The sequence below is a fragment of the Podarcis gaigeae genome (assembly GCF_964106915.1).
Source record: "Podarcis gaigeae genome assembly, chromosome: 11".
Classification (NCBI taxonomy): Eukaryota; Metazoa; Chordata; class Lepidosauria; order Squamata; family Lacertidae; genus Podarcis; species Podarcis gaigeae.
The window spans coordinates 64311764-64338872 of record NC_139687.1 but is presented as its reverse complement, the minus strand read 5'-3'; the positions used below and the strand labels follow the sequence as shown (position 1 = coordinate 64338872).

At 50.5% G+C, this 27109-nt stretch overlaps 1 protein-coding gene across 17 annotated transcripts in view; it reads right to left on the bottom strand.

Moving 5' to 3' along the window:
• The window catches only part of UNC13B (unc-13 homolog B), a 156312-nt gene that overhangs the window by 45441 nt on the left and 83762 nt on the right, over window positions 1-27109 (bottom strand). For 16 of the 17 annotated variants that reach the window (XM_083702515.1, XM_083702517.1, XM_083702528.1 and 13 more), the window contains 7 exons: window positions 16775-16821; window positions 13518-13596; window positions 10732-10806; window positions 9605-9824; window positions 6583-6810; window positions 6306-6447; window positions 503-672 (listed from right to left, as the gene is read on the bottom strand). In XM_083702515.1, coding sequence (XP_083558641.1) covers window positions 503-672; window positions 6306-6447; window positions 6583-6810; window positions 9605-9824; window positions 10732-10806; window positions 13518-13596; window positions 16775-16821 — 961 coding nt within the window. Of the gene's footprint in view, window positions 1-502; window positions 673-6305; window positions 6448-6582; window positions 6811-9604; window positions 9825-10731; window positions 10807-13517; window positions 13597-16774; window positions 16822-19600; window positions 19624-24269; window positions 26862-27109 lie in introns of all 17 variants that reach the window. The other variant, XM_083702519.1, reaches the window with a different exon arrangement.

Here is a 27109-nt window from a genome sequence, read left to right as displayed (position 1 = left end):
GCTTCTGCCCACAACACTCTTCTGGGGGAGTCTTCACGGCAGCTGTTCTCTTGCTTGTGTGCGCAGCGAGAGGCAGCGGATCTGGGTTCTGAGCCCAGTCAGAGGTTGCAGTCACTCGTGGCAGTGCAGCCGAGTCAGAGCTCAGAAGGCAGCCCTGCAGGGAAAGGCTCAGGGAAGCCACTTCTGTGGCCTCTCTGCCAGACTCTGCCAGGGCTTCCAGGTGGAAAGATTTTGTAGCTTGTATTTTTGAGGCCCAGAAACTAAATTATTGGCTGAGCCCAGACTGAAGTGGGTCTCTCTCTGTGTCTCTCTCACACAATTTCCCTTTATTTTTGAAGGTAGTCTGTCCACATGTCTACAAAGCTATATTTCCAACTGAAGCGAAGCAGCGTAGGCCCAGGAACGTTGAACCTGCCTACAAAGCAGACGTTCTGCCCCTGAGCTATGCCCCCTTTCCCATTCAGCATCTGCCTAAATGCCAGCAAGCAAAGAGGTTTCTTACCCAGGTTGTACCAGACGTCCATCTCCCCACTGAGGGTTCGCACCTCAATAATGGTCTGCCCCAGAAAGTCATCAGACTCCCGTTTCAGCCTCTGTTTGACCCGGGACTTGATGTCGTCGTCTTCGTCCCAGACCCGCACTTTGATCCGATCGGAGGAATTATGGCACTCACTGAAAGCAAGCCAGGAAGAGGAGATCATGAGGAGGCTCCACAAGGCTGCCTGGGAGGACAGGGAGAATGGCCCCCTTCCTCCCTGTGCAGTGCAGGACAGCAGGGGATGGAGTCAAGAGCTCCAAATGAGCAGCGCACCAGCCTAAGTCTCAAGATGTTCAAGGAGGAAGCGCACTGTCATGTAGCTCTGTCTCCTGCCTTAAAAAAGTATCTCCCTCACTCCTCCACTGCCCCACATGCCCTCTGCTGTATTAGGCTCAGCTTTCCTAAAGAAATGCACCATTTGCTGAGGAAAGGAGGAAGGATTGAGGGATTCCAGGCCAAAGAATAGGATGCAATGCCACCGCTTTGCATCCTTCCTGACAACCAGCTGAAATCTTGCACATATAAGCTGAGCCCACCAGGTGACGTTTCCCCCACCCAAAAGGGCCTGGAGAGCTCTGCCAGCTATGAGGTTGGGAGACCTGAGACTTCTCAGAGGGAGACAACTGGCAGAGGGAGCTGGGCTCTGCCTGGCAATCATCTCTTTCCCAGGCAGCCCAATATGATGTTTCCTCAAGATGTGAAGACAGGCTGCCGTTTGCTTTTCACATCAGTTTAAAGCCATTGGGTCTCCAGTCGATACAAAAACAACCCTGCGTGTGATCTTGGCACGGAGCGTGGACAATCCCCAGCAGAAGCTGAGCTCATTCCCAGGGGGAAAAGCTGCAACCCTCTTCCTTGGTCCTGGACCCCCACAGGAATGCTCTTTCGGAACCTGTCCGCACAGCTGCTTATTGCGACACAGGTAAAAACCACGTGACATGAACATTTGCCACTCCTGTGGCTGTTTCCTGGGGTGCTACACTGAGCAGAAAGGAACCAAGCCAGCATCTCCCAGCTTGCTCTTGAATCCTTACGGAACACCTGCTTTCCAGAGGCACGCAGCCTTTTCAGAAGTCATTCTGGATGCAATCTCTGGTGTGCAAATGTGATACTGAAGCCAACCTGAAGGTACAAGGGACAGAGGATGCATGTGTTTGGACTAAAGTCATTTTTGGGTCCACCTCTCTCCCCGCAGCCCCAAAACGTGTGTGTGTGTGTGTGTGTGTGTGTGTGTGTGTGTGTGTGTGTGTCTAGCAAGACGGGTTGTCTCCTGTGGCAAATGCCTCAGCTCACAAAGGGCAAGCGACAGAAAGGACGGACTGAGAGGGGCAGGTGGACCCATGATGGGAACAATTACTCATCCTAACCAGCCCTGGCAACTACCCAGCCCGGGGAGGAAAACGCACGACCTGCCTCATCGCAGAGCCTGTGCTCAAGGCTTGGGATTTAGCCTTTTTAAGAATGCACCATCTGTTGCCAAGCAACCCGAAGAAAATGAAGAAGAAAGTGAAAAAATGGGTCATGGGCGAACTGCGAAGCTTCTGTCAATCAGGACAGTGGCATTTCCCTCGCTCTCCCCCAAGCCTTTGTGGGGCTTCCAGTTGCCACTGACCTGTAACTCGGGATCCATTAATTGACACCTTTTAAACTCCTGGCAATTTGCACGGCTAAAAGTGAATTAAATGAGAGACGTTCCCAGGGAGGCTGCCTTCCATCTGAAACCTTCCTACCGTCAGCTCCCACTGTGAAGCAGAGCTCCATCCAGACTCACGGAAGGCCTCTCTCTGAGTGGGCTCCTCTCGCTCCCCGGGGGGGGGGGCACTGCTCTGCCCTCTCTGCCAAGAGGGTGGGCCAGGGGGTGCCACCTCTCTTTTCGGGCTTAGAATCATAGAATTGCAAAGTCAGGAGGGACCCCAAGAGTCATCTAGCCCAACCCCTGCAGTGCAGGAATCTCAACTACTCTGGAAATGCTGCATCAAGCAGGCTTCTCAAGAGTCAAACGCACCAGTAGTTGGTGTGTGTGTGTGTGTGTGTGTGTGGAGAGAGAGTCTGAGACGCATATAATAAGCCCAAACACTGTGTTTCACAGAACCTCCTGTTTCTCCTTTTAGAAATCCCCATCCAACTTGGACTCCCTTCTCTCTGAGCATTTCTGAGCATGGGAATCTCACCCAGCAGCTCCTTAAGCTTTTTGAAATTGGCCTTCTCAGAGCCGAAGTGCATGCTGGACCTTCTTGGCAGAGTTTGCATTCCAACAGATATCGGGGAGGCTGAAGTTTCCCATGACTACTATATCTTTCTTTTCTGAATGGTTGGTAATCTGCACCACCCAAGTCTTCAGTCTGGCTTGGAGGTCTATAGCAGACACCCCCAGTAAGGTGCTTCTGTCTCCTACAGTTTTTACCCCTATACTCTCAATCTGTTTTCTATGCTCCAGTCATGTATTTCTTCACAAGTCTACACATGCTTCACACAAAACCCGACTCCTCCTCTCTCAGAACTGCACCGTGCTTTTTTAACAGGATGACACTGCGAGTGGTCAAATGTGGGCGGTCTCTCTCTGCCCAAGTCATGCCAATGTTCCAGAAGCTGCCAGGCATGGTATTCTTCCAGCCACATGGCAATGTCGCTGGGTGCCTTGTGGGGAGGGGGAGGGGAGTTAGCGGGGTACTTTTGTGATATATTTATTCCCTCGCTACCAAAGCCAGTCCAGCTGCTACAAGAGATGAGATGCCTCCCTGCAGCTGATGATCAATATCAGGTGTAGATGAGGCAGCCGCATGTAACAGTTTTGATTACCATTAAATCCTCTCAAACTAGCCAGCTGGGTGGTTAACTACAGTGTCGCTGCTTAAAAGCTTCCGCCTGGCTCTGTAATCTTTCTTGCAGGGGCCCAGCCTATTATCACGCTCAGCATCTCACCGAAATCCTGTGTTTATGCGTGATTATTCCCCTGATGAGCTGTGCTTTCTGATTCCCCCTTTGAGACAATTACATCTGGAGACGTCAGCAGAGCTTCGACGTGCCCATGTCTCGGCTTTCCAGCTCCAGCCTTGTGAGCAGGCAGCTCTTCTGCTTTACCAGGTGCTGGCATTGAACGGGCAGCGAACGTCCGGAGGAAACTGGCTTCCCAGCCCAGGGGGAAAAGAAACTCCACTCCCGGTGCTGAACCCGCCCTGGGGCAATGGGAAGGGTCACTGGGTGGCAGCTGATTCCCGGGATGTTTATGCACCCCTGGGCTGAATGAACCCTGCATGAACCCCTGGGCCCATTGCAAGGATTCCGTCTCTCCTCCATTCGTGCTCTTAAACCTGGAGGTGTCTCCGCAAACTATCGAGGGGTTGCAGAATACTTTGTAAGGAACCCGTCAGGCCTCCTGTGGACAATGATTCTCTAAAGAAAGACCAGGAAGGCTTCCTCATCCATCCAAGCAAAAGCTTAGTCTTTGTAACGTGTGCAATTTTCTTGAAAACACAAACTGCATTTGACACTCAGAATGGAGTGAGATCCACCAGCTCTAGCTCACAGAAGACCCACTTCGTCCATTTTCATTCAAAATCTGCTCTCAAGGAAGAAGAGCCATGGCAGCTCAGATAGCTGACGAAAGTACCAAATGCAAAGGTCCCTTGGCTGACACATTGGGGTCTTCCGGGGGTAATGGGGCTCCTTTGCCCAGGGAGGGGGGAGGCCAAGAGGAGGAAGGGAAAAGCTGGCCAACTGCTGTCAAGGAGGAGACCTTTTTAAAGAAGCTGAGCACCCATCGAACAAAGCTGTTCTGCAGCAGCCGACTCCGCTTTAGGTTTAGCGTTAATTAAATGTGAAACGACAGCAGCAGCAACTTGAGGGCATCTCTTGTTAACTTGGCAACCACTTTGCAGACTAACAAAGTCCTTAGCTGCAGCTTTCCGTGCTCTCTGTCACCGTGCTGCCCGCCAGGTTTCATGCCACTTGGGCACAGATACAGGGGTTGCACTGTTAACCGAGAAGCACCCTGCAGGCACCCTGCTGCCCTTCCTAAAGCAAGATGAAGGGACCATAATCCCTCTAACCAGGGCCGGCCCAAGACATTTGGGCACCTGAGGCGAACCACAAAATGGTCTCTCCTTCCCTGCTTGGGAATAAGGGCTGAATGAAGATCTACATCCATAACGGGGGGAGGGGGCGGGGATAAAGATCTACATTGGGATCTGCTGCACTTGTGGATCTTGCCACCTGAGGCGGTTGCCTCACCTTGCCTCACCTTGCCTCATCGGTGGGCCGGCCCTGCCTCTAACAAACAGAACCAGAGGCCCATGTAAGTTTCTTTTTTTCCTTTTTCCTTTGCCTTGTCCTGAGAGCAGCTTACAAATAACCACTTAAATGTCATTGATTTCAATAAAAGGAGCAAAAGCAGAAACAATACTCAAAAGTACTCAAAAATAAACAGCACAAATAAATATAAAACCTGGTGATGATGACGGATCCCAAGTTCTGTTGAAAGGTCAGGAAAGCAGGAGGCTTAGCAGAGAGTAATGAGGAGGCCGGGTCAATGGGTCTGGAGCAGGCAAAGAAAGTGGGACAGCCCCACAGAGAAGGCCCTCTCTGCAGTGACAGCCCCCTCTAGCTTCTGGAAGGGCCTGATCAGATCTCCACTGAAAGGAAGGTTCTGACAGGAGAAGAGCCCCCAGGCTATGAATAAGCTTTCTTGGCTAGAATCAGCACTTTGAGCTCCAAAGGAAATCAGAAGCCAGTGAAGTTCCCCCAAATGAGACCCAGCTAATATCTTGGCTGCTGTGCTCTGGAATAACCGACGTTTCCAAATGTTTTGCATAGGCAGCCCCATATATAGCGCACAGCGGTCCTCCAACTGGGACAAGATCATCCCTTCCCAGAAGGGGAATCAGGTTGCACAACATCTGGAGTCGTTGAAAGGCATCGCTTCTACTTAGGCATCTCTCAGCAAAGCTGGCTCCAAAGGCAGCCCTGAGCTGCCAAGAGGGAAAGTGCAGCCCTGACGTCTACCTGTCATGGTCCAACACATTGCCCAACAGCAGCACCTCCACCTTCCCAGGACTGAGCCCCAGCTCCTCAGCCCACACCCAGCCCATCATGGAGCCCAGACGTCCACAGCCTCTTCTGGATCAGATGAAAAGGCAGGTACCCAAATCCCTGGCAAACCTCCCCTGTCGGTTTCAAGAAGACATTGAAGAGGTCGGGGGGGACAAGAGAGAGTAAAGCTATATTGTGCAATGGCTGCAGACTGAGACCACCTTCTCAATCCAACCGTCAGAAAAGAGCAGCTCCGCTGTAGCACCCAATCTCCAACTCCCATCTCCAGCAGGTAATTCAGTTGTACCTCCTGCCTCTACCAAGGAATTTCACTACACAAACCAGACGATAAGCCAGACAACTGGGCCCCTTTCAATTGTCTTTCTCCAGAAATGCCTGTGGGTGGGTGGCTACCCACTTCTTGCGCCCCTGGATGCTGCTATCTTGAATCAGGGCTAAATACATTAAATGTGTATTATTGTTGTTGTTGTTGTTATTATTATTGTTATTATTATTATTATTATTATTATTATTATTATTGTTATTATTATTATTATTATTATCAGCATCATTATCATCACCATCATAATCAACAACAACAACTTTTGGCCTTTTTATTATTATTGAGATATTTGGCAGGTATTTGTGTCCCCTCCCCCCCCCAAGGTGTTTTGTAAACAAAAAGGACAACACGGGAATCTATGAAAGAGGAGTGGAAAAACAACACACAAATACTTACAAGTGGAACTTTTCATCCCAGATGGGATTCAGGTTCCCAAATATTGTTTTTGTTCTCTTCTTTGTCTTGCCGACTTGGACTGTCACGTATGGGTCACTGGACCCCGTTTTGTCCTTGGCTTGCAGGCCTTGCGCACAGACCACTACGGGGGGAAAGGTTAAGGTTCAGAAAAACACATTATCGTAGCAAGACGGCACAGCTAAAGAAACACACGAGGCAGTTCCAGGAGCAGCTAAGGCACCTTCCCCCCCCTCCCGGCTCAGGCTGCCTTGCTGACCTGTGATGGTGATTTTGGCTGACCACTTGGAGGTACCGTCCAGAACGCTCTGCTTGACCGTCTTCATCTGCTGAGAGTGGGTCATTTTGCTCTCACTGAAGACATCTCTGATCAGGTCAAAGATCTCTGGTTTGTTCCTCTCTCGGATCTTCATGCGATCCTTCATGGCCATGATGATGTTCTGGGTGCGATCCTCGGCCCCATGCTTCGAGCACTTCTCTGCCGCTCCTGCAAACAATGCGGAAAGGATTAGCAAGGGACGGCTGGCAAAGAGCTGACCCCGTCGATCCGGCTGGAAAGAGGGCAGGGGAGCAAAACTGCTCTTGGAATCATGCTAGTTTCCAGGAAGTTGGACCCAACTCAATTCCCCTAAGCCAGGGCCGTGTGGTATGCAAGACTGAGATTCCTGATGCCACCCAAGGCAGTTGGAAACAGAGCACTTGTTGCTAATGGGAGAGCCGCATGGGCACACACAGACAGACAGACAGAAACAGCGTTTATAAGTAGAGGCTGAGTAGGGGGGAAAGGGGATCCTGCTAGCCTGTAACTTAAAGGTCTTTTCCTGGCCAGATGACAGAACAGCATCCCAGCCTCAGGAGCCAACCCCCCCCCCGGTGGCTTCTGGCTCCCCCAGCATCTTGCGCAGGGTGGTCACAAGGAGAGGGAAGCCTCCAACGGAACGTGCTTGCTGCACAGGAACTGGGGATCCCCTCGGGAGTTTCCCCCCAAGTGCCATTTGCCTTAGTGGAGAAATGTGCACCTTCCTCCTGCTGATGGTATGGGGGACATCTGTTAGGTAGGAGGGTAATGCCTGAAAATGATTTGTTCTTGGAACCCTAAAATAGGCTTTGCGATTTAAAATAAAAACCAGCGTTCCTTCTGCTGCCCAAACACTTCTTGACAGAGAGCCTGTGACGAAACTGGCGCTCACAAAGGTTGCACTTCAATCACCGCCTGAACACTCAGCACCAAGGTTTGTAAAAGGAAGAGAACGAGAATTCCCCCTTTTGATCAAACAACCAGAGCGGAGTCGGAAGTGAACCAGTTCCCAAAGTGGCTGGTTGGCTTCCAGGGTTTGAGTCAAGGATGCTGCAGCCTCACAGCTAAAAGCACTGCAAGATGCGCCAGGGAGGGGGGCACCCTCCTCTCCCCCCTTACCTTCATTAGGGGAAATAGTCTCTCCCCACTGCTCTGCCGGGCCGGAGGGGGGGAGGTTGACGATGGTTTGTGATGGGGCTCCAGACCTTAACTGAACATAGGCAAGCTACATGCTCCTATCAAATTCAATTCAAAATGGCGCAGAACCGGCACCAAGATAAAGTGTTTGCACGAACTACGACTTAAGAAATAAGGATATGAAACCCAAGAAAAGGGGGCATCCAAATGGCAGAGTCTGTTTTCAATCCTTTGTTCTCCTGCAGGAGTGTCCCGAAGTGTAGAGACTTTTATGTATGCCCAAATAATGATCCCAGGTCATGGCATTCATGGCATACAAGCAACTGTTCTGAGCCCCTGTGAACTGTTGCAGCAGGGAGGAAGACACAGCAACAGACATGACAAGGATTCTGCCTAGTTTGCCCAGTGCAGGACGCTGCCTCTAAGTGCTTTGCCCAGGTCCTGGCCTATGGTCTCTCATCTCTGCCCTGTTCCACACACCCCACAAATTTCCTTCCTGCGTTCAGAAAGCAGGCCTCTTGACAAACCATGGTGGTGATTCAGATGAATGATATCAAGCAGGAATGAGCCGTCTAGTTCAACTCTAGGAAAAGACGGGCTGAGCAGGCAGCCTCAGCAAGTTGCCAGTGGTGGGTCAACTCTCAGAAAACAAAACCAAAATTAGGCCTCATAGCTTCCCTGCAGGATTTGCCAACTGGGCATCAATGCATCTGCCGCACCTGTTGCATTCAAAATGTGAGATTTCTATTTCTGTGAAGCTGCAAACCAGGTGGACTTCTTTTTCTTTTTTACCTCCCTCACAGAGCTGCTAAAAAGCCATCTGTCCTTCACAAGACAAAGGAGGCAATTTGCACACACAAAAACAAGAGGCAACTCCTCCCAGGACTCCATGGTTGAAATTATATTCAAAGTGATCCACCGAGACCAAAATGCTACTTGGCTAAAACCTTCAGGTGCCAAGAGCAGAGGCAGGAAAGGAAACACAAAGCCAGGCTGAGTATCGATGTCCTTCCTGCTGCATCAAGGGAGAGGGATGGGGCCAGCCCAGAACAAAGCTACTGCCCAAAGTGTCAGCTTTTCTGAGCTTTAACTCTTCCCAAAGACAGGAGGCCAAAGCGGTCAGCAGCTAACAAGGAAACAGCTTGTTTTCCCCATGGAGGGGGAAAGAGACCTCTCCCCCAAGAAGGGAAAGACAAAAACACAGCTTTCTATTTGTGATACAGACAGAAACCCACAAGAGTAAACTTATTTTATTTTGGCTTTTCCTTCAACAAAAAGGAAAAAAAGAGGGGCCCCTCCCGGGACAGCTGACATGAGTGAACAACCGTGGACTGCGTCAGATCCAGAGGGGAGGTTACCAAGCAGTCAGATGTTCTCAGTCTAGAGAGGACACAGCTGTCTGCAAGGTCCTTCTGGCCACTGAGGTCACTTGGGTCTCCTGTGCCAAGGCTGGGTTGAAGAACATCTCCACCTCCTGCACGTCAGAGCTGGCTCACCTGATGCCCCACGGCAGGTGCTGCTGGACTCCAACTCTCCTGCGCCCCCAGCCCCCATGGAACAAGGGGAGCTGTAGCCCAGCAACACTTGGGCGGCCACCCATTACCCAGCCCCACCCAGAGCAGACGAAGCACCATCACCAGGGAGACCCAACAGCGTCTTGACTGCTGTTCAGAATCTCAAGAGCCTTCTTTCCATTTCCTCACCCCCATTTTTTAAGCCTTTCCATTCATTTGCCTCATTCCCCAAAAACAAGCCACTGAGAAATGAAACAAATGTGGCTGCCCTACAGCCCGCCCCCTCTACCCCTAGCAGTTCTTGCCCCACAGGAAAGGGAGGGGCTACTCACTCTGCAGGCAGTCGGCATTCAGCAGATCTTGGCACTTCTCGTGGCATTTGACCCCACACTCTGTGCAGCGCATCCCTTGCCGTGCGATGCCCCAGAGCAGCCCCTCGCACTCGTAGCAGTAGGTGGGGGTGGTGGCTGTCCAGACCTCAAAGTTGTGGGGGGTTGTGCAGGAGATGGGGTAGATTAAGGCTTGCAAGGTCTTCTTATATACATGTGATTTCTGAAACAGGAAGGCAGTGGAGTCACAGCCTGCGCAGGGGGAAGGCTTCAGCATGCGCGGCTGGCATTGTTTCGTTTAGGGATCAGGCTCCGTTTTCTTGAAGGGTCAGAATACGGGACCTGGCCTCACCTGCCGGCTTTATGGGATGCCTGCCGGGGTCAGCCCTGAAGCAGAGCCGCCCTTCCAGGCAGCGCGCAGAGAGCAGCACTTACGGCGAACAGCTCCTTGCCAAACTCAGCAAGGACGTGTTCAGGGCCAGCGTTTCCAAACCAAAAGAGGCCGGGGGGGGGGGTACTTCATCGCAGGAGAAGAGCACCTCGAGTGTGCTAGCTGCCCCTAGTAACCAAAGCCAGAGTGGTGGGGCCTGATCCACGTAGGCTGAGCAAGCAGAGCCCTCCTCTCCTGTGAGCTTCCTTTCAACCAGGCCCGGCACCCGACCAGGCCAGCAATGCCTGCATTGTGTTGTGGTGGCAGCGTGTGGGGAGCCCTCCGTGGCCCCCGCCCCATCGCTCCTAAGAGCCAGGCCCTGGGCAGTGCTTTCAAAGGACAGGCAAGGAGCAGGAGACTTGATGGAAACAGCAGCGCAAGAGCTGCTCTGTTCTGTCTCCTCAGGTGCTGCTGCTTTTCCTTTCAGCAGTCCCACGTAGGTAATTAACCGCCCCCCCCCGGCACACACCCCATTGTTCTTGTAATGGCTGTTCTGTGGGAGCAAGTTCAGCTCTCTTGGCTGCCTTTGAAAGTCTCCCCCTTTCATGCTATTTTGATCTCGCCTGTGCCGACGAGGGCGGACTTTCCACGCCAGCTTCGCTCTGAGCCGGCTTTTGTGCTCCACGGAGAGCGCGAGGGGCACTCGGACCACAGGCCGGGGCCTGCCAGAAGGCGGAGGCGAGCTCTCCGGCTCCCTTACCAGCTCCTCGTCCTTGAGAGAAGTTCGGGTGGCCATGGCTGAGGTAATTCCGGCCTTCCGGGACTGGACCAGCGACTGTGAAAGAAAAGCAGCCTCAGTTACTCTGCACCCTTGTGCTTCTTTCAAGAGCATCATTCACAGCTCAGGGTGGTCTCTGCGCATGTTGCTGACCCCCAAGTCAGACGCCCTGAGCTCCTTGAAGGGAGGGCAGGAAGCCAAACTATTAGGAGCGCAACAGGTGAGAAGGGGCTTCCGTGCTCCAGCAGGCTTGCCTGCTCTGCCATTCCCACCACAGCTCCTCTGCCCGAGAGGAAGAAGGCCCCAGAAGGAGGTCACCCACTTGGCCCCCCAATTAGCCACTCATCAGAGCTCTTCCTCGTGTCACAGGCAGGGCACAGAAGGAAGGTCCAAGGGGGATCACATAAAGGGATCCGACCTACTGAATCCAGCCTCTTGCTTGGGAAAAAAAAGGCAAGATGTACCCAAAGGATCCCCAACAGATAGATTTTTGCCCAATGTTTTGAGGGCAGCTTTCAAGGAAGCTGGCCTCTGCCATTGCAGGAGACAGTTGGGACCTTCCCCCAGGCTGCGGGTGGGGGAAACCAGCAATTCTCCTCCATGGAAGAGAGACCACCGGGACCAGAAGGGGGAGGAACCACGCATGGAGGGTTGAGAAAGGGAGAAGTGGGCATGCATGTCTGGATCCGTCCACATGCCATATTCGGCAGCCACTGACTGAAATGAGCTTGCCCACTGGCTGCTCCCACCGCCAAGTGCACAGGGGAGCCAGGAGGCGGATCAGGGCCTCATCCACGGAGCCCTCCAGCCACACTCAGGCAAGGTGATGATGCTCACTCTGAAGGTGGCCCAAGCCCCCAGAACTAGGGCCATTTCACAGCAAGACTGTGTGGGATCCTTAAGGCACTGATGGGCAAGGAAGCGGAATGTGGCAGGGTATCCCCATTGAACAAACTGCAGAAATAAACAAAAAAAAGGGGGGGGGACAGCCACCAGAAAGGGAAATGCAACTAAATAGATGGTTGTAGGAAGGAGTGTATGGTTGGATCTCCACTTACCATGGCCTGTAGGAAGAGAATGTCAGCATACAAGAGAAGCATAACAGGTTAATTCCATTAGTCCTCCCATCACTAGAGCTACAAACACATTGCCCAGGCTTCCTCTTTGCAATGATACAGATGCAATTCTCCAGTTAGCTATTATTCTACGCTGTGTGGATTAAGCAAGACTGATCTTGCTGCCAGTGCAGAAAATAAGTTCACTGCTTTCCTTTGCTTTTGCAGAAATGTTGAGAAAGTACTACTCCCATCTTAGTGTCTAGAGGAATTGGTGACATTGGCCTTGGTCAATGCTACTGATAAGGAAGTAGAAGGACTCTTGTGCTCATCTAGTGTGTTCCTGAAATCTGTTGTTAAGTCTCAGTAACGTTAATCGAAACCTTTCTTGCTTTCAAGTGTGCAGCTCTGAAAAACTATGGAAGCCTTATAACCAACCAGTGGCATAGCGTGAGTTGCCAGAACCCAGGGCAAGGCAAGTATCCTTGGCACCGCCCACTGATAGGCTGGAACAAAGGGGCAATAGGTCGGTGGCAGCAGGAATGCCCCGTGAGCGTCAAGCATGGTGAAGAACAGAACAGGGGATTGGTTGGGAAAGGGCATCTTTCTAAAGCCCTTCAGGGGGCACCCTAGCAACCAGCCATCGCCCAAATCCACTCCTCAGTCCACCCCATGAACTTTGGGGAATTTTCTGTGTGAGGGGGAGGGACTACTATTGATTTATGATTGCTACTTTCTCTTTTCTTCCTTTTGAAATGTTGCACCTTTAAGAATTTTGCACCCAGGCCAGCTGACCCTGTGACCCTGCCCACCACACTATGCCACTGTAGCCAACCAAATGGCACGAATCCTCTATATAAAGGAATCCCCACAACTCGTTTGCCATCCCCTTTTCACCAGTTCCCAACACATGAGGCAAACACCCAAAGGAGCCTTTGTTCAGAACAAGGCTCCTCCTGATAATCTAGTTTTAAACCTGTAGCCAATTCTCTTTCCAAATTTGTATCCCCCCCCTTCACCCACCCGTGCTTTCACCCACTGCCCACTTCACCCACTGCCCACGACTCCGGCTTTGATGTTTTCTGGTGTGTTTTGAACACAGATTTACATCGCCTTGATTTACTGACTCTGATAATATCTCCACCGCTTTTCTGTGCCAAATGCAAGGCATGAAAGCAGGTCCTTTGGTGATGAGTGAGGCCTCTCTTCAAGAAATCAGTGTTGGATTGGGTGGAAGAGACCGAGCCCCCATCTGGGCAAGAGACCATGTCATTTCCAAGTTGCAGGTGGCACACAAGACCCCGGGAGGGCTAAAGAAATGCTGAACGGCGGAAGCAGCATATAAAGTGAAACAAGCAAGACTTGAAAAGGGGACAGTCTGCAAAATATATCCACACAGCACAGAGAGGCAAACGTGAAACTAACACATTTGTTTCAGAGTCTACAAAACAGAGGAAACGCTTGGGAAAAGATTTGCCTCTTCCCTGCCTTCCTCGCTTTTAGTTTAGCTGGACTGAGGGCAGGAGGCTGCCATGCAGAGGCCTCCAGAGAAAACTTGCTCCATCAAGAAGCTGCAGCTTTTCAAAGGAGAGTTTGCCAGGGATCCCCATCATAAGAGTCTTGTTCCTATAACATTTCTGCACTTGAAGGAAAAGCAGTAAATACCACTTCCATTATATTCATGGAGGGGAGAGGGGGGGCAGGAAGTCTCACCAGGTCACTGACAAGTGGGGTGGGCTTCTTCTTGCGCAGGTCAGGCATGCTGTCGATGCCATAGAGACCCCCGGCTGGCCTGGAAAGCAAAGGGGGAAAGACATGAGGGCAAGCAGTGATGGCAAGCCACAAGTGATCATCTGTCAGCCAGGTGCTCTTGAGGGACCCACGTGAGGCCTCCTGCAGACTGAAGAATCCCGCGGGCAATGCAGGATCTCGCCTTGGCCTGGAGAAACCAACACCTAAAAACACATCAGTTCAACAAGGCAAGAAATGCTCCACACTCCAAGGAATAACCTTGACGTGACTGGATGCCGAGCGGCTTTTGTGCGGCTTTAAGTCTGTGAATTATTCCCGTCAGTTCAGGTTTCACAGCACAGGCGCCCTGACAGTTCTGAAATCAAGGGCGCCTTGCTCAAATCCATCCCATGTACACATTAAATCAGGTTTTGTTCTCTTCTTTCCTCCAAAGAGGCATGGCAAGCAGCAATGGGGAAGGTGTCAGAATTCATCAGGCCCTCATGGCAGCACACTCTTTGAACTCCAAAGAGCCACAACAGGAAAGCTCTTCAGGCGCCTGTAATCTACATTTTAAAAGAGAAAAGCACCGGCTCATCAGGAGAGCCAGCGAGGAGGAGGAGGAGGAGGAGGAGGAGGAGGAAGCCCTTCCCATCCCAGACCCCTGAAGATTATCTGTGGATTTGGGATGAGAGCCTTAGACAGGTTTGGGCTTCAAAATGATCTGATTCTAACCTGTGCCCTCCAAACGCTGTTGGGCTACAGTTTCCATCACCTCTGCCCTTTGGGGCAGGAGCAAGCAGGAGAGCAGAAGAGTCTGGCTGCTCTACAGGCCCAATGCCTGCCTCCTTTCCCTCGGTGGCAAACTGATTTGGGCCTCAGCAGGGAATAGGCAGAGCTCGCATTTTGTGTCCCAATCAGTATACAGAAGCACATGCACTACTTTAATGGCATTTGCCTAGTTTGGACATATTCTTTTCGGACTCCTCACAGCCCCGTTTCCTTCTTTCCTCCCTGAGCCATACACGGCATCACCACCCCATGCAGATCACTTAGGAGCACATTAAAAAGGCCCAATTCCTTCGGCAGTGAGGCAGGCAGAAATTCTGGCAGGCAAGGGGAAAATGCAACCATTTCCCTGCTCTGGAATCCATCTCTGCCGCCTCCCTCTTGCGCTGCAGGTGAACAATAACACGGAGTGAAGCTGTCAGCGAAACTTTAAATATTGCTGTACTAAGTTACATATATTTCACATTGAATAACTCCGGGGAGTGTGTTATCTGCACTGTGCTGGAAGTCTATTGCCCTCAGGAGAACGCTTGTCAGCTTTGATAATACCTTGTCACGCTGATGCGCACAGACGCTTGGAAAAACGTGAGCGGCAAAGTTAGAGACGAGCGGATGGGGATAATTGGCTTGTGCGCAACAAGCACACAGCTAATTATCTCTGCAAAGGCAGCATGGAAAAGGAACCTCAGACCCAAGCCAGGAAGCCTTCACCCAGAAGGGAGACAGGATTCGGGGCACAATACTGCCCCCCACTCAGCACAGCCCATTTCCCCTGGATCCAGACCCCCCCCATAGGCTTCCTTCCTCGTCTCCCCTCAAGCTGGACGTCCTCCAGTCTCCCTGACCCCGGCTCCTTTCTTTCCCTCTCCAGCCGCCCTGCCTTGCTCTTGCCCTCCTGCCCTTTGCTTCGATTTCCATTTGCTCAAGAGTTTTTACAGAAGGGGGGGGGGTAGAGAAGGAGGCCATGGCAAAGCTTATGGGGCCCAGACTTAGGGGGTTCTGCAGAGGGACAATGGAAGAGAGCAGTGGCCAGGCTAGTGGCCTTTGGGGTCATGTGTCCACACCCCAAAGGCTCCATTTCTCCATTTCTGTTATCTATGATGGCAACAGGTTAAGCAGAAAGCCAGAGAAGGTGCCTTAGGGAGGCAGCTCACACTAGCAAGTTAGTGCAAGTGGCCCCAGGAAAAAAGGGTTGGTCTCTTGCCAAGGACAGGAGGTGGTGCTGCTGGCTCAAGCAAGCATGGAGCCTCAGCTTCAACTCTCTGTCTGACACCCTCCCTGCAGCCTCTTCTCCAAGGCACAATAATAATAATAATAATAATAATAATAATAATAATAATTTATTATTTATATCCCGCCCATCTGGCTGGATTTCCCCAGCCACTCTGGGCGGCTTCCAACAAAATATTAAAATACCGTAATACATCAAACATTAAAAGCTTCCCTAAACAGGGCTGCCTTCAGATGTCTTCTAAAAGTCTGGTAGTTGTTGTTCTCTTTGACATGTGGTGGACATGACCCTCAATGACACTGCCCCCTGCAAGGCACACTTTTGGCCAGGATAACTGCCCAGCCACTGCCCAGGGCTGGCTGATGCTTCTGTTCAGCAAGGGGAGGGTGGGGGGCTTTTGAGTTTTCCCCTAGTTACAGCTGGCATAGCTGGAGTGAAGCATGCTGGGGTACATCTGCGCCTCTTTCAAGGCAGCTGAGTGTGTGCAATTCACAAGCAGCTCATGTGAGGAGGCGCTTCGCACACTTGAAGAAACAAAAACAGTTCCCTTGCCGCCTCTGGGGTGATGGCCCACAAACCTCCCAGCACAGGGGGAGTTGCTAAGCAGCGCGGCACATCTGCGGGTGTGGCAGGAGGAGACGAAAGAGAGAAGCCAGCTCAGGAAAGAGGCTCATTGAAATTAAAGCCTCCCCTCGTTTAATTTCATGTTTGATTAGTTTTGCCTAATTCATTGTTTGGAAACCTGATTTATATGCAGGGAGAGAGGCAAGTCAGTCTCAGGCAGACGTTTCGGGGTGGAGCTTCCAGTGCCCCCCTGCTCAGTCCCGCCGGCTGCAACAGCACACCAGCCCTCGGAGGGAGCAGAATTCAAATATTACAGATCAAAGCCATATGGCTCTCATCAAACACACGAACACATTTAAAATCAAACAGCATGTAAAATGGTGCCTTCCCGTCTTTCTCCTGGCAAGCCTGCAGTTCCTAATGGGGGAAGGCGGCAAGAGCAGGTGCAGAGACACCCAGGAGGAGGGAGATCACCCCAACTTCACCGGCTGCCCTCAGAAGGTCCTTTGCAGGGCAGGCAAGAAGCTCCGAGAGGCTTGTGTGCCAGTAATCCATTCTTAATTATTATTACTTATTAAATTACTATACTGCCCTTCATCCGAGGATTACAGGGCAGTTTACAATATAAAAACAGAAGTTGTCAAAGGCCACTTACCCTCCTTTGAACCACGGTGATTTGGACGGATCGCCATCATCCGGACCCTTAATTTTTTTTTAAGAGAGAGAGAAGGAGAGAGAGAGAGAGAAGAATTAATTGTGCTGAGCAAAGTTCAAGCCAGCTGCAGAGTTCAAAATCAGGGAGGACGTTTCATGCACGAAAATGGACACAAAGCGCTTCATGTTCATTAGCACCTCAGAGGACGGCAGGGAGGCTGTGCTGCCCAGTGGTGTGGACACGGCGGCACACAGGAGAGGGGCAAAAAGAGCCTGTTCAGTGCAATGTGCTTTTGAGGGGGAATCAACCCGCAAACATTTCTTTTAAAAAAACAACAACCAAGAGTTTGGCAAGAGCAGATCCTAGAGCAAGTCCTAATGTTGCCGAGAACATTTCCAAAATACTTATTTATTGAGAGCACACAAACAAACAGAACAAACGGACGTAAGGCTAAAGACACCGGAATTGAGTCACGCATCTGCCTTTCCTTCGGCCCCTCTGAAACCAGGGGAAAGTGCCTGGTCTCTCACTGCTTTTCAATCCCTAAGCCAGGAAACAGCCGGGGGGGGGGGGAGCTTCTGTGAGGTGCCAGAGGAGCCTGCCAGCTGTTCCTGGCACCTGCACCACCAAGGAGCTGCAGCAGCAGCAGCAACCATTTAGTAGCAGCCTGTTTCCTGGAAGAACAAATACATGCTAGACAAATTCCTGAAAAGCAGCCATCCTTGCCTAGAGAGCACAAGGGAACAAAAGGCTCATGCAGGCAGCGGCATCCACTTCCAGGAGAGAGAATGTCTGCTCAAATTCCCCAGCCTGAGGAGGGGGTGAGAGAGAGAGGGCTCTGCCACCTCCATGGCTGGCGTCCAAGGCTCTCACATGAGCTGCCCCACAGTCTGTGCAGGAAGCTGCCACCAGGATGAGTCCCAGAATGAGCACCGAGAGGAGGCAGGCTACTTCAATAGGAAGCCACTTATTCTAAGGTCCTGGAACCAGAGCAGCCAACAAGTGGAACAGAGGCTGGCAGACAAACAAAAAAATAGTGAAAGGTGAAAGGAGGAGCCCCTTTTGGTCAATTGCTACCTTGTTCTTGGCCTCCTCAGTAGCCAACTACCAAGTTTCTGCTAACTGCGCCAAGGAAGGCAATCTAACTGCCCTTTGAATGAGGAGTTCAGGAGTTCATGGACAAAGGAGAGAAGGGGAGCTTCATTTCCCCAGTAACACTTTCTCTGGCCAGGCTAAGCAGCCCTTTGTCTCAGAGGAGGGCAATTTCCACCCAGACCCCTCCCTGGGAATCCGCAGCTGCCCAGGGCTGCCTCTCAGAGGAATTCCTACAAGAGCAAAGGTGGAGGAATCAACAGGAAAGCTGCCTGCGCTGAGCAAGTCACAGATCAATCATGTGGCATTCAAGAAATCCACTCATGTGAAGGCACGGCGCCAGCGCTAGCCGAGATGACGTGGCCACTTTGACTCACTCCTGTGACACACGAGAAGGGCAGCACAAGTGCTGGCTCACTCCTGTCATGCTTCTGAACTAGCTGTAGGCATCTGCAAGGACAGGATGGTAGGCCAGACAGACCGTGGGTCTGATCCAGCTGCAGGTCTCCTCTGAGGTGCCTGGGCTTAAGTCTGCTGGCGAGAAGCAAAGCTACAGGGAACCAGGCAGAGAGCCTTCTCGGTAGTGGCGCCCGCCCTGTGGAACGCCCTTCCAGCAGATGTCAAAGCGATAAACAACTACCTGACATTCAGAAGACATCTTAAGGCAGCCCTGTTCAGGGAAGTTTTTAACGTGTGATATTTTACTGTATTTTTGGTTTTTATGGAAGCCGCCCAGAGTGGCTGGGGAGGCCCAGCCAGATGGGCGGGGTATAAATAAATTATTATTATTATTATTATTATTATGCAAGGATGCAGTCAGATTAAAGTGACAGAACATGTATTTGGAGTCTAAATCGGCAGTCAAATAAAGCAAGCCCACTTGGGGAAGCACGATTTAGACAAACTCTGGATGCACAGCCTTCTCACCCTGGAAACTGTGCATGGAGGCTATCAAATCTTAAACCAAAAAGTCAAATGCATGATCTTGCTAAGAAACATGTAGACAAACCTGAATTAGAAACCTGCTTTGTTTTTTACAGAACGTTGCTCTTGGGCTTCATCCCTCTGGTGTCTGACTTCTGAATAAAATGGCTAGAAATGGACAATGAGTCTTTTGAGTTCAAGGTAGCACAAGGATAAAGCCCTTGTTGCTTGTAGCCTGCAGACCCCTAAAGACCGTTTCTGCCCATGAGTTTGCACAGTGCTTCCAAGAAACACAAAACAATTTTGCCCAGAAGCACCAGAAGGAATTATGGCTCTGCCAATCCTTAGAATTAGCAGCAAGTCTTCTGCCAAAGTGACAAACACAAAATAATATTTATATTTTAAGAACTGCTGGCCAAGAGGTAAAAGTTGAGCCTCTGTGACCCACAGATACACACACACTCCAGGTAACCTTCCCATGGCACACAGTACATTTATCCTCTGCTGGGACTGGGAAGGAACTGCGTACGCACAGCAAACACGGATTTGCAACATCAACAAGGTGTTAAGTAGGAATGTTTTCTTCCTTTATAAAAGCTACCTGCACTGAACAGACTCCTCTCAGTTCATACACAAGATCAGGAATTCCTCCCAAGACTGTTGCATGCTGAACTTGCCAAGAGACTTGGGGGGGGGGGTACTTCAGGGGTCAGCCAAACAGCCAAGTGACAATTCAACAGGGCATGCACGAATAACACACTGGAGTGTCAAAAGTAGGAGACACACTGGTTAGAATGAACAGTATATAACCTGAAGTTCTCCTCTACTTCCTTCTGCAAAGGAGAAAGGGGTGGGGGGAACACAAAGGAGAGGAAAGGAGAGTCACACAGTTAACACGGAAAAATTATGCTGTTGACCAAGTATGGAAAATGAAGCAAAGAAGTGCAGAGATGTAAAATTTCTGTATCGCCCCCAAAATCCCTAGTAGGAAAGGTCCATTTAGCTTGAAAAACATAGGCTCAACTTTGTACACTGAAGGTGCCGGAAGGTTGGGGTGGTTATGTTTTTAAAATGAATTTCTGTGGCAGTTTCAATAAAACACTCATATTTCATTTTCTTCTTAGCATCAGCAACATATTGTGGGCATAGAATCTTAATTGCAAGTAAACCTTTTAATTAGCATAGCATAGTCACACCTGCCTCAAAATTCACAACAGTACCAGGCACCTACAAAAATCTTGACTCACTTAAGAAGTCATGTCCCCTTTCCTTAATGATGACCCACAAAGCTCCAGGGATCCTGAGAGTTGGCTGGTTCCCACATCCTCCGGAGAGGATGTCTTTGAGCCTGGGGCAAAAGGGTCCAGGGAAGCTGTGGTGACACAACATTCAGACAACGTTTTGTTCCATAAGGAAGGGAAATGCCAAATGCTTCTGTTACAAAACTGCAGCACTGTCCCAGAAGCTAATACTTTTAACGAAGAAGGTTGGATAAAACACCACACACTGATTTATCACATCTAAATAACAATTCCATGAAACACTATTGAAGCTTTCTCTAAACATTTTTTTTTAAAAAAAATGCTGCGAGGTCCTGTCCCTCAGGACAAGCAAGCTAGCAGGGAAATGGATATGCATACAGCTTTTCAGCAAACCCTTCAATTCAAGTTACAGATAGGTAGCCGTGTTGGTCTGCCATAGTCAAAACAAAAAAATTCCTTCCAGTAGCACCTTAAAGACCAACTAAGTCAGTTCTTGGTATGAGCTTTCGTGTGCATGCACACTTCTTCAGATACACTGGAAGGAAGGAATTTTTTTGTTTTTCCTTCAATTCAAAACACTCCACCTCATGTATAAAAAAATGTTAGGGAGGTTATTAGTGGTTCTTGGAACATTTGTTACACCAAGCAGTCCAATGAAAGGCCAATGAGTGGCACAGGCAGGGGGGGGGCTTTCTCTCTCTCCCTCCCTCCCCACTTGACGCACTCTTAAGGCTCAGGCAGACTTCCTTTTGCGCTGCGTTTCTGGGCCCAGGTCTGCACTTTAAAGCTCCATGTCTGAGCAGTTTCGTTTTCTCTTCCCTGCTGCTTTCACAGGTAGAGCCCATGTTTTACCAACGAATAAAGCAAACCACAATTGGGTTCCCCGCAGATTGCTATTTGCTCCGATTCAGCAGTAAAATGCGGGTTTTTACCGGGGAGGCGCCAGGACAAAACAAACAAACAAACAAACTGTTTGGACATGGAGTTTAAAGCATGGACCTTTGCCTGGAAAGTGTGGTGCAAAATGAAGTCTGGATGAGTGTTACTGGGAGCTCAGTAGCCAAAGCCCTCGATTCAGCACCTTGGACAGCACCATCTCCGTATCTCACAGCTACTCAGCTTCCCTCCCCAAAAACCTGATATTGATCAAAGGGCCCAGGAAGCCCAAATCCAGGGGGAGCATGTTCAATCTGATTTAATTTGAGATTAGACCATAACTTGAGTGTACATGCATCATGCAGTAGAATATGGCTTTTTACTTTTAAGAAAGTTGCATGGATAGTAATTTTAATCCATAATGGTGACTGCTGGCCAAAACAAAAAGGGGGGGGGAGCCCGTGTGGCAGTTATTATCCAAAAAGTAGATGACCCTTGGCTTTCAAAAAGTGAAATAAAATTGGTAAAGGGGTTAGGATTACGCCTAGAGAGAGAGCCCCATGCCAGAAGAATCTAATTTTCAAACAAGGAGCTGACATACCAGAAACGCACCCAACCATCACCTCTGAAGTTCATCTGAAACTGTCCCAAGGAAAATGCCTGACAGGGTGTGCTCTGAATCAAGCTTCTTCATTACAACAAAAGCACATTTTCTTAGTAAACGTCATCTAGTTTTTCTTGGGCATAAAAGAACAAAGAAAGAATTGGGGACTTAGGAGTCTGAAACATCAGGCCCACCTTTGCCCCATTCATTCTCATTCTCATTCTCTCTCTCTCTCTCTCTCCTGTTTCAAATTCTAAATCTTCCATTCCCTAATGAAAACATGCACAAAAGGAACACACATGAGCAGTGATTTAACAGGTGGAGGAGAAATGAATCCTTCTCCCATCTGTTTTCTAAAGAGAACTGAAGCATTACTTGAAAAATCTAGCACTAAATTGCTGGCAGATTTTAGCAACTGTTCCCATTTCAGTTTTGGTAAATATTTGTTGTCAAATCAAAGAACAAGAAATTAGGAAAATGAATAGTTTGTCACAAGCTCCCCAATGGCGCCACAATGTCAGCCATTGATTTCCAAGGGCTTCCATTGTTGTTCTTAATTGTTACCTGAACACAAAAGGCTAATGTGGTTTGCAGTCAGAAACTGCCTCTACTTAGAAACGAGCTATTCTGAGTAAGATCAAGGTTTCTTATGAAGGAAGATGGCAAATGCTCCAAACTTTTGCCAGCCCTCAGCAAAAATAACTTCTCTGCCTCCAACCCTAATAAGCTGATTTTATAACGACCTGGAGTAAATTTTCTAGCCACAGGATGGATGGCTAGGGCATTTTAATTTACTAGAATTATCATTGCCTGGGACCATTTTGTGGCAGGATCCTTGCCTCATAAAAACCACTATTTCCACAGTAATATTGAGCCTCAAACCTTCTGCACTATCCATAACTCTGCTAGAGAATTTTACGACCCATGATTTATGAAAATCATTTAAAGTGTTGAAAGTGCCGTGCTGCTTTCCTTTAGTCCTGCAGAGGAGGAAACCCCCCACAACCCTGTTTTAGAACGGCAGAAATCAAATGGCAAGAGGTTCCAGCCTGCCCAGAGTGGGAATTGCAGCCAATCACAGCTCCTGCAAGTTTCCCACGTCTTCCTTCCATGCATCTCGCCTTCAAGCATCAAAGAAAAGTGTGCATCAGGGAGGTGGTTGTTCCCCTAATGTGTGAAGCAGCCTTCAGCCTGTGAGTGAGCAAGGATGAGAGTCCAGCTCTCCCAAGCCCAACACTTGTTCAACTTGGTGTTCTTCCTTCCGAAGCACAGCTGCGACACAACACGTTAAAAGTATTTGGAAAACCGCTCTAAGCAGGGAAAGATGAAGTTTGGAGGAAGACATGAGGCTTGTCTTGGAAAGTGGGAGTTGCTGTCATCCCACCATCAAGAGCCCTTTCATACACTGCAGAAGCACTGCGTGCCTTCCATGTGTGCATCTGGCATGCCCCATAAATGTGGGAGATGTGCATGCAGACTACACTACGACTTGATGTTGCCGCTGTGGGAAGCCACTGTGGTTCTGGCCTGGGCGCATGGACTGCAGAGTTCTGAGAGAAGTCATTCTCCCACACGGGGCAATGTGTCAAACTGTCCTAGGCATGATGTTCTGTCTTTGTAATAATGCACACAGCAAAAGGAGGAGGGGAGAGTGAGCCTAATCTTTATCCTTGGAGACAGGCGCTGCTGTCCAGTGTGGTGGAGGGGGCTACTGTGGGCCCACGTGGACGCAATTTCAGAAAACATGCATCACACATGAGTGTCTGGAATCAGGTGGGGCATTCCTTAGGGGGGAGCTGAAAGCGCCTTTGCCACTATACCCAAGGGTCAGCTATGTGCAAATCTTTTGCTTATTTTAGCGAGTGAGCAGGTGGTGCCCCCCCCGCCCCCAAGACATGGTCCTTTTGCAGCTCAGTAGTACATAAGGACCAAAGCAGCTCCCTGAATCTCGCTGGGTGACGCTTCTGATGAATTTTGCTTCTGCTCTTCCCCTTTGCTTCTGCTCTTCCCCTTTCACAAACCCACAAAGATAAAACACGAAGCCTAACCCAATTGGAATCTCAAGTGCCTACAATCGCTAAGAAGCAGCTCACGTGGACCCCACAACTGATTATCATCTGAACAGTCCTCAATATAAACTCCACAGAAGAGGGCTCTTGAAGTAAGGCACATGACAAACATAATGGAGGGTACGATCCACATGAATTCTGCACTCCAACAGAACACCTCTTATGTGGATTTCTCAAGGGGCACATGGAGGGAAACAGTGTTCTAGCGGAGCTCTTCCTTGGAGGTGGTTATTTAAACATTTCAGGCGATTTCAGCTTCCCTGGCAAATTTATATGGGAAATGGCAACTGGCTCCTAGTTCAATATTTCCTGTGAAAGTAAAGAGACATGGAAAAGCTCGTGCTTCCAAGTGGATGGTATTGGAAACACTTTCCCAACATGCTTTCAGTTTGCCAAGAAGCAGATCTGAAGTCAATGTCTGCTTCCTTGGAGATAGAACATCACAAATCATTTGGCAGACCTCCAGAAACTGGAGTTTTGTGTGTTTTTTTGCATTTGTTAAGGGTGCAGAGATAGGGCAGCCTTTGTCTTTGGCTTTTATCATCTGCTATCTATGACCAAACTTCAATAAACCATTTCTATTTAATCATTCTGCCTGCAGCTGCTAAACTTTCTGACAAAAAATGAGCAAGCATTTCACCAGCAAATCTCAAGAACTTTGGGAGTACCTGAATGAATCTCTTCAGCCGAGGAAGTCCAGCTTGCCTCCTGGGCCAGTTCCTTCAAGAGCCTCCGACGCATCTGCCTCTTTTCCCTCAGGACATTCTTGAAGTTGTTGATGCACTTGTTCAGGTAGATGGTCTCGGCACACACCTTCTCGAGGCTCATAGGTCGGCACCCGCCGGGCTGCACAGGTGCAGAACCCGGATCCTGCTGGGCCTCTCCAGAGGGGAAGGGCTGCTCCACACAGCTCTCAGAATCCGGTGGGGGCACCAGGTCGGGGACCGGAGCTTCGTCAAGAGGCAATGAAGCACTGGGAAGAGTTCTCTGAATCAGGCCCACACTGTCACTGCTCACAGTCGTGTTAGCCTGGCTCTCAGAAGACTGACTAGGGGGGGTTTCAGCAAAGGTATCCAAGCTGCCGTGCACACTTGGGCTACGGAGGGCAGGAGCTGGCTCACTGTTCATATGGAAGCTCTTTTCCCCTTCAAGGAGGACTTCTGGGTCCCCGGTCTCCAGTTTGTGGAACACCACCTGCAGCGCAGACCGGAAGTGATTCAGTGCTTTGCCCAGTTTGTTAGTGTAAAACCTCATGTCCACGAGATCAATGCTGTCCCGAGAGTGCTCAAGGAAGTACTGGGAATTTTCTAGGACATCCCTGAAGACCTGATCGGTTGGGTCTTGCTCGTTCAGGTCAATCTGGATCATGTCTTTGAGCGTCTCACTGCTGTCAACCAATTTGCGCAGAGCACCATCACAGCCGGGAGTGGTCATGGCCACCGGTGCCTCCTCCAGGAGACTGACTTGCTCAGGACTGAGAAACTCCAGCGTGGTGGCATCACAGTCCGTCTCGCTTTCCCCTGGAGTCAGCCCTCCTGCTTGGTCCTCTTCCACAGGAGAGGAGCTGCCCTTGGTGGCATTTTCAGCATCTGAAGCACGTCCCCCTCCTCCCTCACACAAGGCGGGCACCTTGCCCAAGCACTCCGGGGATGGCAAGGAATCCCTGCCTTTGTTCTCATGCCCAGGGCCTTCCAGCTTCTTGTGGGACGCATCAAGGACTCCACTGGAAGAGCTGCTTCTGTGCAAAGTCTGCTCACTAGTGCCCATTATTTGTACAACTCTCCCTACTTTTTCTTCAAGTTCAGCAATTAAGTTGCTCTTCCTAGGTAGGGTGGATTTCGGTTGAAAGTTAAGCCTCTCCCCTATGCGGTGGTGAACCTCTTGGCAAGCGTTTTCCTGCTGAGCCTGGCAAGAGTCCACCTGGAGCTGCCCATCTCCATCTGTCCTGACCACTTCCCCACGAATGTGCAAGGAGCCCCAGTGGTTCCCACTCTGGCCTGGCGAGGGCAAGGTGCCCAGCTGTGCCCCAGGACCCACCTGGCCGTTCTGCTGGCTTTGCTCACTGCTGGCCACAATGGTAACTCCTGCACTTTGCAAAAGAATCGATTTCTGGAGAATGAAGTCTCGCTGCTCAGCGTTAGCAAGCTTTACAACAGCGGGTCGTGGGGCCAGCTGCTTGCCTGTTGCTGCACCAGATCTGTAAGCATCCTTGATGTACTTGCTACGCTGAATGCCATTGAAACAGTGGTACTCTGACAAGAAACGGTGGACTAGCTCCTTGGTGTTCTCCCCCTCCTGCTCTGGGATGCCATAAAAATACAACACTGGCTCTCTGATGGGCCCTCCCAGGAGGGGCTCCCTGGCCTTGGCCTTTGGCAACGGGGAGTTTTTGCTGGTGGGGCCAGAGCTGCTCTGCAGGCCCTCAATCTCGCTCAGAACAGTGTCCACGCAGCTGGAGACTTCGTCCACGGAGCCTTTGATCAAGGTGAGGTGCTGCTGGAGCTCAGCAATCTCGGTCTGGATGCGACTTATCCCTTGGAGCTCTTTCACGATGTACTCAATGACATCGGCAGAGCGGTCTCTGGGCCCAGGGCTGCAGGGAGTGTAGGCGAGGGGCTTGCTTGGAGGGCAGGGCCCTTCCCCTTCTCTTTCCCCAGCAACTCCCCTCCAGTTGGTGCCAAGGCTCAGGGCAGCGAGATCGGCTTGCTCCTCGGGGCTCTCCATTTGCTCCAGAAGGCTCTCTGAGGCCAGGCAGCCGGAGACGCCCCCTAAGTCACACTGGCTTGGAACTAGCGCCCGTGGGACTTCGATGTATCCATCCCAGTCCAGCCCACCATTACTGGCCTCCCTGGTCCCAGGGCTCCTCCCCTGAGCAGCGGAAAAGTCACTGCTTGCAGATTTCCTATTGACGCCACAGACAAAGGTGTCCGTTTCTATTTCCACGAGGGAAAGCTGCTGGTGGTGATTCTGGCTCAGGGAGAGCTCGCTCGCCGGCCCTTGCAGAAGCTTCTTCATCTTCTCCTCCAGAAACAGCAGGGCCTTCTGCTTCTGAGAGGGCTGCCCAGTTAAGAGTTTCACAGCAGACGTTCTAAGCACAGAAGCAATGTCATCTTCTAGCCTTAGGGTGCATCTGCCGGCACACATCCTCAGCGGCCGTGTTGGCGCCCTCTCATCATGCCACTAAGCGGCAGAGGCCTGTGCCCCTCGCTGCCCGCCCAGCAAGGCTCTCTCGGCCAAGGATTAAGACTCATCAGAAGCTGCTGTCAAGAGAAGGGACAGAGACACTGTGTATCGGAGTCAGTGGAGAAAAAAGCGACGCACACATTCACACACATACACACACACACTAGCTTGGGCCACGTAATCCAACAAAATTGCACCCGTGCAGCAGGACAAATCTATTTTCGCAAGCATGCCGGTATAACCTGCTGTTCCATTTCAGCCTTCCAACTGAATGAAGGTCCTGGGGCCCAAGTGGTGAGCAGGAAGGTCTCCCTGACTTTTGCAA